Consider the following 17954-nt stretch of genomic DNA (forward strand, 5'->3'; position numbering starts at 1 on the left):
CATCGTGCCATAATAAGCAGTTTAAATTAACATGGGGTCCATTGACAAATTTTGTTCATTCTGTTTAGTTGAATTATACCTTTATTTTCCCTTTTAGATTGCATAACCAGGATGGGTGGGAGGAGGGGATAATTATTTTGTATTAATATCTGATTGATTGTAAGTGCTATCTCTGATGATAATTGTATGTATAATTTGAAAGCACTGTTCCAGATTTGAAAATCAATAAAGTTAAAAAAAAAAAGAATTGCTAGGTTTAAGTAGGCCTTGATAAACTGATTATTACCAATCATTTTAGCCATTTTTTTATTGCTTTGGCTCCATTCACGTGCTTTAGTCAGGTATTTTTAAATGTTTTGAACCTGCGCCGAGATATCGGATTAAGATTGTATTCTTTGATTTTTAGGTTACAGATGTCAGACTTTGAAGAGGATATAGCTTTGCCTCCCTGTTCAACTGGGCAAGGTACCAGTGCAGCAAACAGCCATGTAATTTTCCATACAAAAAAGGCAGCATTGAAAAGATCTGAGGATTTTATTGATCATGAGCAGAAACAGGCTGGGTTCCTGTAGAAAAGAAACCTACAAACAGGCTTGGGAACCTGTGGAAAAGAAACCCACCCGTGGTTATTGTTGCATGGCTATTGGAGATACTGGTTTGCTCATTTGGAAACCAGTAGTGGCAAAGCCACCATGGACCAATGCAACACCTATTTCATATACATTTTCTAGCCTTGTGTTATGTGTATATCATGGGCCTTGCACACACAATATCCCACACTATTAAGCTTATTTATATTTCAATAATATTTGCATTGCAAAACAAACAAATATAAATCTTGTAGAGTAATATTTCCTCTTTCAAATGGTACTAGTTAGAAAAAGATTCAGGCAGGCTCTTTTTTTTCATTTAAATAATTGACCCTGAAAATTGTCAAATTTCAGCCCTTGTATCAATGACACAAAATTTGAAGGAATGTTCTGATGTAGCTATTCATACCGAATTGCTGCAAATTTGACAGTGTAGTGCCAGTGCAAGGATAATCTATGATAAAAAACACTTAAGTCTGTATCTACTTTTGCTCTGGAGCTATAGCAGCTGATAAACTGGTCAAAATCTGTCACAACAAACTGCAACAAGATTTAAGGCACACTTTGAGCAAAGGTTTTAAGCAGGCTTTTGCATCCATGATGCTCATAATAGTAGCATCGCTGAAACTAACATAAAAAGTTGTGATGGACTGCCCAAAATTAGTATTTTTCATCAATTATTGTCAGCTTTATGAGCAACTAAAAATGATAGTTTATTCACTGCTGGTCATGATGCTACAAGCACCCAGTAAAACAAGGGGGTCTAGCTTTTCAACTAACGGGGATGGGAATCTTTGTTAGATAAGGTGTTTAATTTTTTAAGTTCATGCGGGAGGGAGGAGAAGAAGAAATGTATGCCCAGTCAACCTACCTTCTGGCCTTCCCAAAAATTGTCCTTCAATGTGTGCAGTATCAATGGAAGATTACAGTGTCTGGTCAGGCCTATAATCAGACATTATACAATAAACTAAAAGTACAGTAGATTGCCTAGGTCAAAACTGGGTAGCTGGTTACCATAGCTATGCTGCGCAAGCAGGACTAATTCTAGGGATATATGAATGGTACCTTGACAGATTGACAAAAAGAACTGGATCAACTAGGGGCTCCAAAATTATCTCTTCCTACCTGATCTTAAGAGCAAGCAAAATAAACAAACAAACAAAAAAACAACTTAGGGCCTACAAGAGGCATGCACTTACAAGCTTTGTGATAACCCTGATGCCTCAGCCCTTTAGAGTATTCCTGTAAGCTAAGAAAGAAATTATTAAATTACATTACATTAGTGATTTCTATTCCGCCTGTACCTTGCGGTTCTAAGCGGATTACATTAGAAGATAACTGGACTTTTCCAGATTACATTACATCGGAAGACAGCTGGATTCAGGTTACATATTGAGGTTTCGGTTACATTTAAAGACATTGAAGAGATGTTACCAGAGGGGTGGTAAGTTCACGGGGAATTTGCAGAGGGGGTAGGAAGAGGGGGAAGATTAAGTTGATGGAATGTGTTTTTTGAATAGTAGTGTGAACATATACCATCTCATACCCCCCATTTTATTTGCTTAGATATGCATGTTACTAGCACGTCACATACTTCAAAGGACACAATCTTGAACCCCTACTCCTCAGATTTCCTGGATTTACAGGAGTACCTCCACCCAACTCTTGAGATCTCCAAGGGCACCGCATATGGAAGCATCACTTTGGCTTACCCTCTCTGTACCAAATTTGCCTCCTGTGTTGCCACCTCTAAATAGGTTTCCATGATACTTTTTGTGTCTTAAATGCTTTGAAAATGAGCCCCATTGTATACACCCCATAGTATATTTGGATTTTCAGAAGGCAGGTTTTTTTTTATACAGATACAAAGTAGATTCACATAAGACTCAATGAACTCTGTGTCTTGTTATGAATGTTTCAATAACTAACAAAATTATTTATTAGTTTAAAGGGAGGAAATTTATGATATTTATGACATATAGGAATTTAACCTCCCTAGCACTCCCCAATGTAACATTTAACTAGTCAATGTTGGGGTAATTTAGATAATCAAAAAGTAAAGAAAAATTATGCTGGACACTGATAAAAAGACACCACCAACCCTAAACAAACCAGAACTTGATACCACTGCAGGAACAACTTATCCAGGAAAAACTGAAAACACACTGTTGAAATCACACTGCTGTGGAGAAAAAAAGACCTCAGTAACAGCTTCATAGGTCTTTAAAAAAAAAACAACAAACTACTGTCTACAAGAGAGAAAGCATTTTAGTTTTTAGTTTTAGCAAACAGAACATTTGAAAAATGCAGCAAATCCAGGTTGCCCCCTATCCCCAACTTAACTACCAATATTCTGAAGATAGTCTTGGTAAACTTTCTATCTTCAACCAAATCTCATTAGGGAATCATGTTGCAGAGCAGTCAGTTTTTCCATCAACATAATCATATGTAACGTTTGTCTTTGTTTTTCTGAGTGGTGAGCAGCTGTTTCCAGACATAGTTTATTTTATATCTTCCATCAGACGACATTGAAAGAGGACTTTCCTATGATCATCCCCTAGAATTGAAACCCATAACTCAATAAGCAGTCTAAGCAATAAAAATTTGCATATATCTAAAATCTTTTTAAGTTCAACATCAATTTGTTGCCAGAAGGTTTGCACAACAGGGTTCCCCTTCAAATGTGGAATCAAGAGCTCTGCTCTTTGTACCCTCTAGGAATATCTTGTTCAAATTAATTGGTATCAGATACCATCTCACCAAAATTTTAAAGCTGTTCTTTAATTTTGCAAAGATTGATGTCTATTAGCTTTAGAAATAACAACTCCCCATTGACCCTCATCAAACTCTTTCAGATCTCATTCCCACTTCAGTTTGATTGACTTAGAACCTTTAATTTTCCTATATAAGATAGCAGTTAATCTCCTGGTCCCCCTCTTTTCCATTCATAAGTTTTTCAATGGATGAAACACTCTGTTTCACATCTCAATAAATGCCCCCTCCTTAACAATGACAAACCTGCAAATAACAATCTTCTGACTTTAAACCAAAAATGTAAATGGTTGCAGCTGCCCGCCATTCAGTATGTAATGTAGGCTACATAATCCTAGTTTGGTCCACCTCATAAATCTATTCCCCTAAACTGTTCCTGCATATCTCAGTGCTCATGCTACTAGGCAGTTAAGAGGGAGCCACATGTCCTACCCCAGATACAAAGTTAAAGCTCTCTACTATAAAAAGTATATGTTGTGTGTAAGGGTTGACAGCGCTGTTCCCTCTTAGCTGAGCAGGAGTTCTCCAACTGAATTGCTGCCAATGGGAGGTGATGCTTCAGTATTGTGTTTTCAATTGCTAGGGCAGCCAGGCTTCTTGGAGCCTTGCGGAGTTTGCTTGTCCTTCACTACCAAAAATGTGATAGTGAAACAGCACCCCTTACTAGAAGGACTACAGTACCCCCCAAAATTCATGGAGGTTGTGTTTCAGGAGCACCCGCAAATTTTGACAAACCACGATAATTGGATGCGATTTAGGAGCAGGGATCAGAAGCAGGAGAGAGCTGCAGGGGCGGCTGCAGCGAGTGCCGATGTGGGTGGTGGTGCTTGCGGCTTCAACCAGGGCCAGGATCGCTGGTCTGGCAAAGTGGATCGGGGGACCGGAGGATGTGCACGGCGGTGTCCCAGGTGAGGTGAACGGAGGATATTTTTGTGGAGGGAAAAAACTGAAAACACTGAACCGCGACTTCACGAAGGAGTACTGTATAGGTGAAGGACTCCAGCTAGCAGGGCCAGCTTAACCTGTGGACCAGCTGTGGCCAGCTTAACCTGTGGACCAAGTGAGGCTCTGGTCTAGAGCAGCACACACCTGGGCCTTGATGTCACGGTTAGGCTTGCTTGCTCTCTCCTTCCCTTCCTTACCCAACAAGCGTTCAGGCCTTAGGCGCCATCCTCAGCAATCTTTGTCCCTTCACAAATTTTCCTATCAAAGGGCTGCTAGCAGCAGCAGTGCTTCCCACACATTGCCTGCAGCTAACTCTTAAGCCTCTCTTCTGACACTGTTACCCCCCCCCCTCCGATGCAACTTACATTTTTGATTGAGCGGTCCAGGCAGAGGGGAGGTTTCTGTGGGCAGCATATGTGAAGCACAACCAGCAACCCTTTGATAGAAAAAATGAAGTCTGGGTCAATAATCAGATCAGGAGAGAAGAAAAGAAGTGATGGATGTGGGGGAGGTAAGAGAGGGTTAATTGCTAGATGTGGGGTGGGATGGAGTGTAAGGGAGAGAGGCTGCATAGAGTATAGGGGAAGGTATGGTGTGTGGTGCAGTGGTTAAAACTACAGCCTCAGCACCCTGGGGTTGTGGGTTCAAACCCACGTTGCTCCTTGTGACCCTGGGCAAGTCACTTAATCCCCCATTGCCCCGGTACATTAGATAGACTGTGAGCCCACCAGGACAGACAGGGAAACATGCTTGAGTATCTGAATAAATTCATGTAAACCGTTCTGAGCTCCCTTGGGAGAACGGTATAGAAAAATTGAATAGAATAAATAGGTAAAAGACTGCATGAGATATAGGGGAAGAGAGGAAGATATGTTGGATAAGGGCTATAAGGGAGAGTGGATGGAGGGGAAGAGAGAGGCAGAATTGTTGGATATGAGATGGGGTATGGGGAACAGAAAAGGAGAACTGATGGACATGGTATGGGAGGGAAGGGGAGAGAGAGAGGAGAAGATGGATGGGATAGGGTGGGAGGGAAAGGGGAAGATTTGTGGATGTGGGGTGTCAGGGAGAGATGATACACTAGAGAGGGAGATTTGCTAGTCACAGAATGGGTGGGAGAGAGGTTGCATGTGATGTGGGGGAAGAGGAAGATTTGCTGGACATGGGGTGAAAGGGGAAATATGGCATTGGATGTAGGGGAAGAGAGAATTGCTGAACAAGGTGAGCTGGGGAGAGGGACAAGAGGAAAAAATGCTAGATATGGGAGTGCAAAGGAGGGAAGGTAGGAAGGAGAGAGAGGAAGAAAAAGATGTTGGAACCGGGGCACAAGGAAGAGAGAGATGAAGGAAGATAGGTTGGATATGAGGGTGGAGGAGAGGAAGGCATTATCTTAGGGGGTAGAGGAGAAGGGCGTTATCTTAGGCGTTATCATTGATGACAAACTTTCTTTCCACAGTCAAATAAGCAATATAGTCAAACTGTGCTTTTATAAACTACGCCTGATTCGTTCAATTTCAAAATTTCTTGAGCCCAAATCGATCAATATACTAATTCACTCTTTGGTCATGGCCAAACTTGACTATTGCAACTCCTTACTAATCAATATTACACAAAAAAAGAAAAGACGCCTTCAAATCATACAAAACACAGCGGTCAAACTCATTCACAACGGTAAAAAATACGATCATGTCACTCCCCTACTGATTAAATTCCACTGGCTCCCAATTAGCCATAGTATTACTTTTAAAATAATACTTTTAACTTTCAAAACCTTAATTTTCAAAGAACCACAATTTATCAACCATATGCTTATTCCTCATAACACCTGTCGCTCTCTTCGTTCAACGACCCAAAAACTCCTTACAGTCCCTTCACTAAAAATCATTGGCACTAGAAGGCACAATATGTTCTCTGTAATGGCTCCCCAATTGTGGAATGCCCTACCCCATTACATCAGAGAAGAAAAAGACCTCAGTCAATTTAAGAAACTTTTAAAAAGCCATCTTTTTAAAGACGCGTTTAATCTTTAACTTCCTTCTTTAGATACAAATATTAGGGTTTAGATTTTTTTTTTACCCCTTCCTATTGTCTCATTCCTTATTTTCTCTCTCTCCTTAAGCCATGAAAATGTAACTTTTTCCCTTTATCCTCACGTTCCATGTATGTCAAAAATTGTTAGTCCCAAGACTTTTGTTTGTTGTTCATTTATTGTAACCCGCCTTTATGAAGTTGTTAATCGCTTAGTAAATCGAATAAGCGATCCATCAAATATAAATAAAAAACCTGAAACCTGGACAGAGAAGCAATAAAGAAAACAAGGGAGGAAAGAGCAAAAAAGGAAAGATCAATTTATGAAATGTATATGTAGTGAGGGAATAGAACAAGTGAGGAGAAAAGACAAATGGACAACAGCTGCTAGAAGGAAAATTAGCAGAAGACAGACAGTAAAGCACAAAAGAGAAACTGAAACCGACATGATGGAAAATTAAAGGGTCCAGAGAACAATAGTATAAGAAAACATTTTATTTTTGAATGTATTAATTTAAAAAAAAAAATTTTATATTCTGCATAACTTACAATTCTATGTAGATTACAAATTATTCAGGTACTCAAGCATTTTTTTCCCTAACTGTCCCAGTGGGCTCCCACTCTTTCTAATGTACCTGGGGGCAATGGGGATTAAGTGACTTGCCCAGGGTTACAAGGAACAGTGCAGGATTTAAACCCACAACCTCAGGGTGCCAAGGCTGTAGCTCTAACCACTGCACCACACACTCCTTAAATAAAATATATTAGCTATGTATGGGAAATGTGCATGACAGATGTATTTTGTATTGTGTTCAGTAGTAAAGGAAATGCATTTCTGTTTTTATTTCTCTAGTGTTACAGTACATGCCAAGTTTAACTTCTTGAGTTCCCAGTTCAATTTTTTGATCCCTTGTATTTGGGAAGGTCTGTTTGTATGATAGTAATGGTATATCTTGGGGTCCTCCAAGCATCACCAGCTGAGGTCCTCCTCCAAAGGTGGCCAGAATTCCCTTCTATCAAGTCTACAGTGTGCACCATCATCCTTGAATCATCGACAACTATGCATGTGTGGGTTGCTAACATTGGTCATTCAGAGATATTGCTGCTGCCTGTCAAACTTTGCAAAGGGGAGATCTAGCCACTTTCAGAGGAAGTCTTCAGCAGACAAGAGCTTGGGGATCCTCATTAGCTAAAGTATTTGTATTTTGAGTTGTGAGATGCTGGGGAAGGGTAAAGACTGGGCAGAGGCAGAGAAAATACTGTGCCCACCAAAAACTGGCTGTCTGGTTATGTCACTGCTCTAATAGGTGCCTAGAGCACCTTGGAACTGCTCCTGGTAACCCTCCCCTCCCAGAAAGAATCCTCTAAGTGCAATGCAAGGCACACTGGGATTGGACACTCAGCATCCAATCCCAACATGCCTTTTAGAAAGGCACGGGACATTTAAACGGTTTCAGTGTCTACCGTGGATTCTATTTTTTTGCTGAGCTGAGGTGCTCCTGAGTCCTGCTCCTGCCGATGTAGCACTGAGGTGCTCCTAGGCTAGCCAATGCATGCTGCCCTGTCTGCCTGGATCCACAGACACTATGCTGCTCCTATCTGCCTGACAACTGGACCTAATTAGAGCCTCTACAAATTCTAGGTAAGAGGACCTGGTCTCTGGGAGGGGGAGGGGATAGCGTAAACTGCTGTTTGGGACAGGACAGGAAGAAAAGCTGAGAAGAGGAGAAAATATTCTGGGACAAGGGAAGGAGGGGAAGGAAAGCTGGGAAGAGAGAAGAAAATATTCTGGGATGGGGGAAGGAAAGCTGGAAGAGAGGAGAAAATATTCTGATATGGAAAGCTGGGAAAAGGAGAAACTATTCTGGGGCAGGGACTGAATAAAGGGAAGGTGGCAAGACAAAACATTGCTAGGAAGGAAGGGATAATTAATTTCTGTAGCAGAGGACAGTAAAGTAGAAGATGCTATATCACATTGTAGGGGGGATTTTTATAGGTCAGAAGGATGGATGCTGCTATGCCTGCTGGAGGTGGTGGGGCTGATGTTTCCATTCTGATATTTCCTCATCTAGTTCTTGGGACACTGACCGATCCAGTTTTCTGGATATCCACAGTGAGTACAAATGAGAGGCTGGCTTACATATTTTGTCCTTGTTATATGCAAACCTCCTACATACCTTCATGATGGATGTCCAGAAAACTAGAATGCCAAGGTAAGTCCTGGGGACTGGGTTGAGAACAAATGGTTAAAATTATTGGATTGAATTTAGCTTGGCTTATGTTCTGAAATGTTTAATTGTGCTTACGAATTTTGTATTTGGTTTGATCTGTTTCCTTACCTACTCCTTCGGACACTGACTGATCCAGTTTTCTGGATATCCACAGTGGATACACATGAGAGAATGGCTTGCATGCATTGCCCTTTTTATATGCTGCAAACCTCCCATGTGTCTTCATGATGGATGTCCAGAAAACCAGAATATCAAGGTATGTCCTGGGGATGGGTTGTAGACCTCTGCCTCAGCCCCAGTCACCAAATAATCAGTGCATCAAATCTCACTGTCTACTGCTGCACAGCAGTGCGTCTGTAATCTCAGCAGACTGGTGGGGGCACAGAAGGGGGTAATTCATAAGTGCTACAGTGACCTGGTGTCCAGGGTTGTTGATGCCTGGATTTTACGAGATTTCCAGTTTTTATTTTTATTTTAAATATACATTGTATAATGATGCTGTATTTGTGTTGAACCTTTTGTTATTACATAGAGAATGATTAGGTTCATACCTCGATAATCTTCTTTCGTGTCTAGTGGTCCTGAACCATAGTGTTTTGCATCTGAACCCACAAATTGCTTGAAAAAAACTGTCAATCATTTTTTCAACTTCACCTTCTTCCCATGAAGCTGTTCCTGCTAGAGAATGACATGGGGACCCCATCCTCGCATGATCTATCTCCATCCCTGTCCTGTCTCCGTGAGTTCTGTCCCTGTCCCATCCCTGCATCTTTAAATGTGTTCACCTCCGCCGGTTATTTTGTCTTTGTTGGACACCATTTTGGGACACTTTAACACCTAGAGCTCGTAGTCATTTGTTGAATGTATGAGTCTTTTGTTGGGACTGCACTGGAATGGATTTTTGTTTTTAGTTCTTGTATAGGCAGTGGGATGGGGATGGGGGGTGGGAACCTCCCAACTCCTCAGTTCATACAAAAGCAATCAAGTAGCACTGCAATGAAAGACATAACTGGAAGGAGGGAAACGGGGAAGAATCCCAAATAGTACAATTCTGTTCTGCTCTATAACAAACATTACTAATAAATATAACATTCAAGTAGCTGCTTTAAAACTGATACAAAAACATGTGCAACCAGCACTAATCTAATATAGAGCTCGCAGCTACTTGCATGTCCTACTATCCAGCAAAGACTTGAAGCATACATTCTCGAGAGGTTTCCTTTTTTATTATTATTCTCTCAGCTCACCTGAACGACATGAGATTTCTCCAGCTCCAGACTGATTCCGAGACAGAAGGCAGGCAAAGCCCACATACAGGATGGGGCTTCAAGACCACTAGACACAGCTACAATAAAGATTATCGAGGTAAGAACCTAGTCTTTCTTTCTAGTGCAATGTGTTTTGTGAACCTGAACCATAAGGACTTACCAAAGCAGTCCCCAGAGTCTAGGGTGGGCCCCGCTGAGCCTGCCTTCAGATCAGAGGACCTGAAAGCAGTGTCTTTCCTCGCAGCTACATCCACCCTACAGAACCTGGTAAAGATATGGAGGGTACACCATGCAGCCACTCTATAGATCTTCTTGGGAGAGACAGCCCATGAGGTAGCAACTTCTCTGATGGAGTGAGCTTTCAATTCAATCAGCAGCTGCTCACTGCAACCCATATACGTAGAGGAAATGGCCATCTTAATCCATCTGGAAATTAAAGCTTTAGACGCTGGCATTAGAGAATGACACGGAGGCTGTTACCTGCGGCTAACCACGGGTAGCCGCGGATAACCCGCCAAAACGGTGGGGGGGGAAAAAAGTGCTCACTGCTGGTATGGGGACAAGGCCATCCACCACCCTGTGGAGCGGTGAATGGCCTTGTCTCCGCAGTTAAGAGAGGGAACGCGCACGGTCACCAATCACGCAAGGCCCCCTCCCTCCTTCCTACCTACCGGCCGCATCTATCCCTCTCCCTCCCCCTTACCTTCATGGAGCATTAGTGTAATTTGTGCAGGCCGCCAGAGCCTGCCTGAAATCGCGTGCGTCCGTGGGTGGAAGCTTCTCCTTTTACGCAATCGGAAGTTGCGTCAGAGGAGAATATTTCACCCGCACACAACTTCAGGCAGGCTCCGGCAGCCTGCACAAATTACACTAACACGCCACAAAGCTAAGGAGGAGGGAGGGAGATGCTCAGACCGCGCAAGGGATGCTGAAGAGGGGTGGCAAGAGAAGGGTGGTGGTGGAAAGGAATGGAACAGACGCTGAAGGGGGATGGGGAGGAACAGACGCTGAAGGGAAACGGGGAAGACAGAGTGAGGAGAAGACGCTGAAGGGAAATGAGGAACAGAGAGTGGGTAGAAGATGCTGAAAGGGAAGAAGACAGAGATGCCAGACTTTGGGGGGAGCGTAGGGATGAAGATAGGTGCCAGACTAATTGGGGGTGATGAAGTGAGAGGCACATTAAAAGAGCAAATGGAAGTAGTAGAGAGAACACAGGCAGTGGATGGAAGGAATTGAATGAGAAGATGAGGAAAGGAGAAACCAGACAACAAAGGTAGAAAAAAAATTTCTATTTATTTTCTTTTTTTGCTTTAGGATAAAGTAGTACAGTCAAACCTCGGTTTGCGAGTAACCCTGTTTGCGAGTGTTTTGCAAGACGAGCAAAACACGAGCCGAGATTCTCGGCAAGAGGGAGAATAGAAGTCCTTGAGCATGCGCAGATGCATACTCAAGGCAGGCAGAAGCCGAAGGTGTCAGGTCAAAAGCGTGCCGGGACAAAGGCGCGTTTTGTCTATGAACCGAAGCCGGAAGCCGGAAGATCTTCTAGGCACACAAGCTGTGCCTGCGTGCCGGTGCCGGTGCTGGTGCTAGACGGGGAGGTGGGTAAATTTAAGTTGTACTGGCAGGGGGGCCGGTTCGCGTGGTGGGGGGGTGCCGGTTGGAGCGAGGGGGCCTTTGAGAGCGGGGGGTTATTGGAGGTGGGGGGGGGGTGGGAACGTATCAAAGCGAGTTTCCATTATTTCCTATGGGGAAACTCGCTTTGATAAACGAGCATTTTGCATTACGAGCATGCTCCTGGAACGGATTATGCTCGTAATCCAAGGTACCATTGTATATTAGTTATGTTGGTAAAAATTTATAAACGAAGCCCTGCCAGCTGAACATCTCTTTCTCTAGTTCAGCAGCCAGAACTTTGATTTATAAGGAAGGAATAAGCTAAATATTGCAGTACTGAGGTTTATATGGATGCTGCGGTGACAGTAGTCGTGGGGACGGGGCAGGGAACAGGGGCAATGGTCGCAGGGACGGGGTGGTGATGGGGACAAATTTTTTCCCTGTGTCATTCTCTAGCTGGCATCCCTTTTTTGGCATGACTGGTTAGAACAAAAAAGGTGATCCAATACGCAAAACTAATTGGTAACCTCGAGGTATCAGAGGAGAGCTCGCTTGACATCTAGCTAATGAAAAGCCCAGTCCTTTTTCTTCAAACCCGTAGGGTGAAAAGCAGGAAAATGGACTTCCTGATTTATATGGAAGGCCAAGACAACTTTCAATAAGGACAGAACTGTATGTACGGAGAGCCCTACTTCCATAATTTTGAGGAACGGCTCCTTGCAGGAAAGAGCTTGCAACTCAGAGATTCATTTGCTGGCATAATTGTCACCAAGAACACTGTCTTGACTTTAAAATCTAGAAGGGAAGCTTCCTATAAGAGCTCAAACAGAGGTCCACTGAGACCCTGCAATATGGTTTTAAGATTCCAGGAAGGGAAAGAGAGATGCACCAGAGGGTGCAACTGAAGAGCCCCTTTAATGAACTGGTCAACATCTAGGTGAGATGCCAGGTAGTCTCTGTCCCCCTGCATTTGAAATCAGGAAAGGCCTGCTATCTGAACTTTCAATGATCCGAACGAGAGACCCTTCTGATATCTCTCCTGCAAAAATTCCAAGACTACTGACACTGGAGTTTGGAAGGGCTCTACATCCTCCACAGTGCAACCAGTGCTGAAAGGACTTCCAGGTCTTAGCATAGGCTACCACCATCAATGGATTTTTAGCTCTGAGAAAAGTGGTGATGAATACATCAGAATAACCCTTGCTCATCAGGGCCACCTGCTCAAGAATCCTGCTGTAAGCCCAAAGTGTTCCGGATTCTTGACAAGAACACGTCCCTGAGTGTGAAGATCCACTTGGACTGGCAGTCTCAGATCTTCGTCCCTCTGGAGACAGATAGGTCCACATACCACGGCCTGTAGGGCCAATTAGGCGCCACCTAAGACTACCAATCCTAGATGATTCACAATTCTGTGAATGGCTCGACTAAGCCTGGGCCATGTAGGAAGCATGTTTAGAAGCTCTTTCTCTGGCCACGGTTGGACTAACACATCCAACCCCTCACTTCTGGGCTTGTATCTTTGACTATAAAAGCGAGTCATCTTTGTGTTTACTGCTGAGGCCATCAGATCCAACTGTGGAGGCCCCCATTGCCAAACTATAGTGTTGAACACCAGGAGGACAGAGACCATTCCCTTGGGTTAAGCATCTGCCGACTCAGAAGTTGACCTGCACAATGTTCTCCCCAGAAATTTTTTCCAGCTGGGTGGCATGAAAATGTAGCCGGGTAGGGTAGGGTGGGGCGGGGAAATTTGGTGGTGGGAAAAATTAAATGTGTACTATTTTTATTAGTTAATTATTAATAATTATTTTCCAATGCTCAACATGACTTCCTTTTTTAAGATTTGACACTTGTGCCAGAATATTTTTACTAAATTTAAGAAGTATCCAATTCTAGAAGTGAATAATTAGATGTCTGCCCTCTTTCAAATGGTACAGAGGTTTTAAAAAAAGAGAAATGCGTTAATGAAGTCATTAGGTTCAATTTAGCCATTTATTTCTGCATGAATTTAACTAACAAAAAAAAAAAGCTATATTTATCTTGGATTATGATTTTGCAATCAAATCAAATTTTTAAATAAACTTGAAATAGGTAAAACCCCACAGTGTTTCAACTCCTCTTTTGCTTTCTTTGTATCAATATAACAATACATGGGGAAATTTTAATTTGGACAGCAAACTCAGCAGAAGTCAACGAGGCTAGCTGAGAAAAAAAAACAAATCTATACATAATATTATCTTTCCAATTACATGGTGGGAAATGAAAAGCATTAAAGTCAAGCAAGAGACATTACATAGCAGCTGAAGGACATAAACCAATGCTAACATGATTCATGTGCTCATGGAAGATATGCACTTCTAGTGGGAATTACTCGTTTTTCTGGAACAGTGAATTTAACTGTTCCACAGTAGTGCCTAATCTGGTGATTTATAGAAAATCATGAATGTTACTTCCATACAGACCTCTTCTTGTATGCCTTTCTAGTGTGTTACAAAAGATTATGACAGCTGAGTGTGAACAAAAACCAAACAGTGCAGCTACAAAAAAGATATAGATACTGTACTGTATTTCAAAACTTCAAAAATTTCTAGATAAAGAATCATATCAGAAAGCACTCTATTTGTTGTATCTGTTGGTTAAATAAGCAGGTTATATTGGTTACACAGCTGATTTAAATATATTTTATCATTCCTTTCCTGCCTCCCTAAAATATAGAATTGATGTATGTGCCTATTTCTGCTTGATCATTTTTGTAGTGGAGTAACCACCTACTGATTAGAATACCAGGCTGATAACCAGGGAAGCCCAGTTTAAATTCCACTGCTGCTCCTTGTGATCTTGGACAAGTCACTTAACCCTCCGCTACCTCAGGGTCAGATAGACTAATATCTCTGGGGAGAGGGAAAAATTAGTGTACCTGAATGTAATTTACCTTGAGCTATTACTGAAAAAGGTGTGAGCTACTGTAAATGGTCTAACTAAATATACACCTAAGGGATTAGAAGGGACATTGCTAATAAGAAATGTAAAACAGATTTTTTTTTTTTTTTGTCTTTCTGACCATCTCCATGGTCTTCTCAATCCCCTTTCTAATCTCAGGTAGCATACTACAAAAACAACAAGGAAATCTACTTTGCCCGAGTGCTAGAAGGGTTGGTTGGTACTAGGAACTGCACTGAAGAAGTTGCTGCCTTTTCTAAGCACAACACCTCTGTAGCATGTCCACACCTGGCCAAACCTTAATTATGTCAATCAAGTCATAATGCCTGCCAGACAAATCCCAGAGAGTTAAGAAAAGCAAGCAAGCAATAAATAAAAGATTTAAAATGCATAGAATTTATTCAGATTTCAAAATTATTCAAGTACCATATATATACTCAATATAAACTGAGATTTTGGGGCCCAAAAATAGGGGTCTCGGCTTATATTCAGGTCAGCACCCATGTGTCCCATCTCAGACCTGTTGCAGGCCTCCTTCGGGCCTGCCGTAAGACCTGGTGGGCCAGCGGTGGGCCAGGACAGGAAGGACCTCTCCTGCCTCCTGTCCCAGCCAAATGCAACAGCATTTACCTCCCTAACACATCCTCCTGCATATCTTTCAATTCCCTGGTGGTCCAGCAGTGGGCCGGGACAGGATGGATCCCTCCCACCTCCTGTCTCACCCAACTGTGACAATGTTTACCCCCTCCCACCTCCCCTACATACATTTCAGTTCACTGGTGGTCCAAAGGTGAACCAAGGCAGGAATGATCTTTTCCACACTCCTGCCCTGTGCAGATCCGCTCCCTGAATGGCCGACACAAGTTCTCACAACATTCTCGTCAGTTCCCGCACGGTCTCACGGTTGCCGCAAGAACTCACATCAGCCAGAGCGGAGCTGGCTAGATTCAGCTGAATATTCATCTTAAGATGTTTAGCTCTTCGCCCAAATAAGGGTGATATCAACTGTAGCTGTTATTCTTAGTACCCTAGAGAATGCTGGTCAAACTGTAGTGCTCCTCTCCATCCCATCATGTGAACTTGTATGCACAGAGGAGCACAATTTCAACAATTCACAAGGAAGTATAGAGAACAAATACTATGTTTAGTGAAATATCATATCATTTATTGTTTATGCTGTATATGAATGCATTTAAATTAATTTCTTATCAAGTTGCTTTTAGGCTGGTTTGGTTTGACTAGCTGTCAAAGTGCATCTATGAATTTCTTAACCACTGTGTAACTTTGACCTCCATCCCCATCTGATTAGCCAGAAGTTGGCTGTATCATTCCATTCTAATTTCAGAGAACTGTTTAAGTTCTAAAAACAAATCCAAATATTTTGTAATGCTTTCTTGGCATAAGCGTAATGTTTCCAGGAAGTTAATTAAATGATTAGTTAAATAAAGGTTTTCATATGATGGTTATTGGGTCTACTTAGGGTCTAAACCATGTAGGGCAGGCAAAATATCAGCCTTAGGAGACATCATGAACAACCCCCTTCTGTTTTTCCAAGCCAACAGTATGTATAAGAATTAGAAAGAAAAAAAAAATACAGACAAGCTAGAATGTTAGCCTAAGCCCATATTATATTCATACTGGCCCCAATTCTAAAAATGGATAGGATTGTAAAACATAGGTGCCGAGGAATGACGCATAGCACATGTCAATCTTAAGGTAGACATCATTTATAGAATTGTGCCTAGCGGCGCCTAAAGTGGACTTAAGCACTGGTAGGCATCGAAACCTCAGGCATACCCTATTTATGCCAGGGTTTTCTTGGCCTAAATACTGGCGCCTAAATCCAAAACAGGTGCCTACATAAAAACCATGTCCACAATCCACCCCTAACCATACCTACTTTCTGGTAGGCACCCTGGATTAGGCACCTACCTGAAAATGGTAGGCACCAACCATCCAATTAATTTTAAGTAAATCATGAGGTGCTATTTGCTTATCGGGAGCACAACTCTAATTTGAAACATGAGCGTTGCTCTGAAGTCATAGTTGAGCACTGCAAGATGATGAAACATCAATTTAAAGATCTATGCTGTCTTGTTTTAGATCTAGAACCCAAGTCACCTAGAGGAGGCAATAGGATTAATTGCCTTAAACAACGGGAATCTCGATGGATATTCAGGTTAAATAGTATATACCCACACTGACTTAATACAATGCTTGACTGGTCAGTCTTTATTTAGATTTTATCAATTTATTACATTTTATCACTTTTCCAGTTTGTGTGACGTGGCTTTTTGTGTCATTTTCTGATGGGTTCCCCCGTGCTTGATGGACATTAAAAATACAACCCTTTTAAGCATTTTAGACATTAAGGCCCTGATTCTGAAAAGTGCCGTTCCGATTTTAGGCATCCTACAGCTGTCTAATCAACCAATCGGGATGCATGTTTTTAAAAAAAATGTTCCCCAGGCAGGCCGCCTATATTAAAGGCGCCTCCGGGAGCCAAGGGAGGACCGTAAGATGCCTAAGCTCGCCTAAGGGCCTTAGGCGAACCTAGGCGGCCCTACGCGTCTCCCTAATAGAGGAAGAGATGCTTAAAATGTAGGCCAGCAAAATGCTGGCCTACATTGTAAGTAGACGTGGCCGCTATACTTATCGCGGCAAGGGATCTCCCTGCCGCAATAAGTATAGCGGCCATGGCCGCCTGTCCGATCACCGGCAGGAGGGTGCCGTACCCGTCCTGCCAGAATGCCGCCCCCCCAAGCTCACAGTCGCCGGCAGGAGGGTGCCCAACCCCTCCTGCTGGAACGCCGCCCCCCCAAACTCACAGTCGCCGGCAGGAGGGTGCCCAACCTCTCCTGCCGGAAAGCCGGACCCCTCTGGACCCCCCATGCTAACCCCTTAACCTCCCCCCAACTAACCTCCCACCCAACTAACCTTTAAATGTTGGTCGGCTGGACGGTCTTGCTGCCGTCCAGCCGACAGGCCCACCTGGTCGAAATGAGACGGGCCCGCCCCTTCCCGGCCCATCCCCGCCAAGTCTAAGGCCTGATTGGCCCAGGCTCTAGAAGCCTGGATCAATCAGGCCTTAGGCATAGTGGGTCCGCCCATCCCCACTAATCCTAAGGCCTGATTGGCTCAAGTCGTCCCTCCCTGCGATCTTACATGCTCCCCCGAGCACCAAAACGATATCCCTTACCCCGATTGGGCGCCAGCACCAGCACCAGCACCAACACATAGGACATGCCGGTGCCTGAAGATCCTCCCTCTTCTGTGCTGGGCTGGGCGGTGCATCGGTGATCCTTCCTCTTGCTTGTGCTGGGCTGGACTGGGCCTTGAGCATTTGCGCATGCTCAAGGCCTTCTGGTCTCGCTCTCTCCAAGATTCTGAATCCTTAAGAATATTATCCAAGGGTAACTTGAGAAGTTCTTTAGGAGGTTCATCATAACCTGAGGCATCAAGGAGCTCTACCCTGGGCTCAGTGTCAGCCTCTAAGGAGGGACTTGCCCAACTGTCTAATGTATTTAGTAAAAGAAAGTCTTTCAGGAGGAAATCTTCTTGGAGAT

General features: G+C 43.1%; 1 protein-coding gene across 2 annotated transcripts in view; it reads right to left on the reverse strand.

Moving 5' to 3' along the window:
- The window catches only part of BMPR2 (bone morphogenetic protein receptor type 2), a 325794-nt gene that overhangs the window by 233881 nt on the left and 73959 nt on the right, over positions 1–17954 (reverse strand). Inside the window, exon 2 of one of the 2 annotated variants that reach the window (XM_033945719.1) lies at positions 4673–4743. The exons of the other annotated variant lie outside the window; for it this stretch is intronic. Coding sequence (XP_033801610.1) covers positions 4673–4721 — 49 coding nt within the window. The 5' untranslated portion in view covers positions 4722–4743. The remainder of the gene's footprint in view (positions 1–4672; positions 4744–17954) is intronic. 2 annotated transcript variants of the gene reach the window in all.

Source organism: Geotrypetes seraphini, chromosome 5 (genome assembly GCF_902459505.1).
Source record: "Geotrypetes seraphini chromosome 5, aGeoSer1.1, whole genome shotgun sequence".
NCBI classification, from domain to species: Eukaryota; Metazoa; Chordata; class Amphibia; order Gymnophiona; family Dermophiidae; genus Geotrypetes; species Geotrypetes seraphini.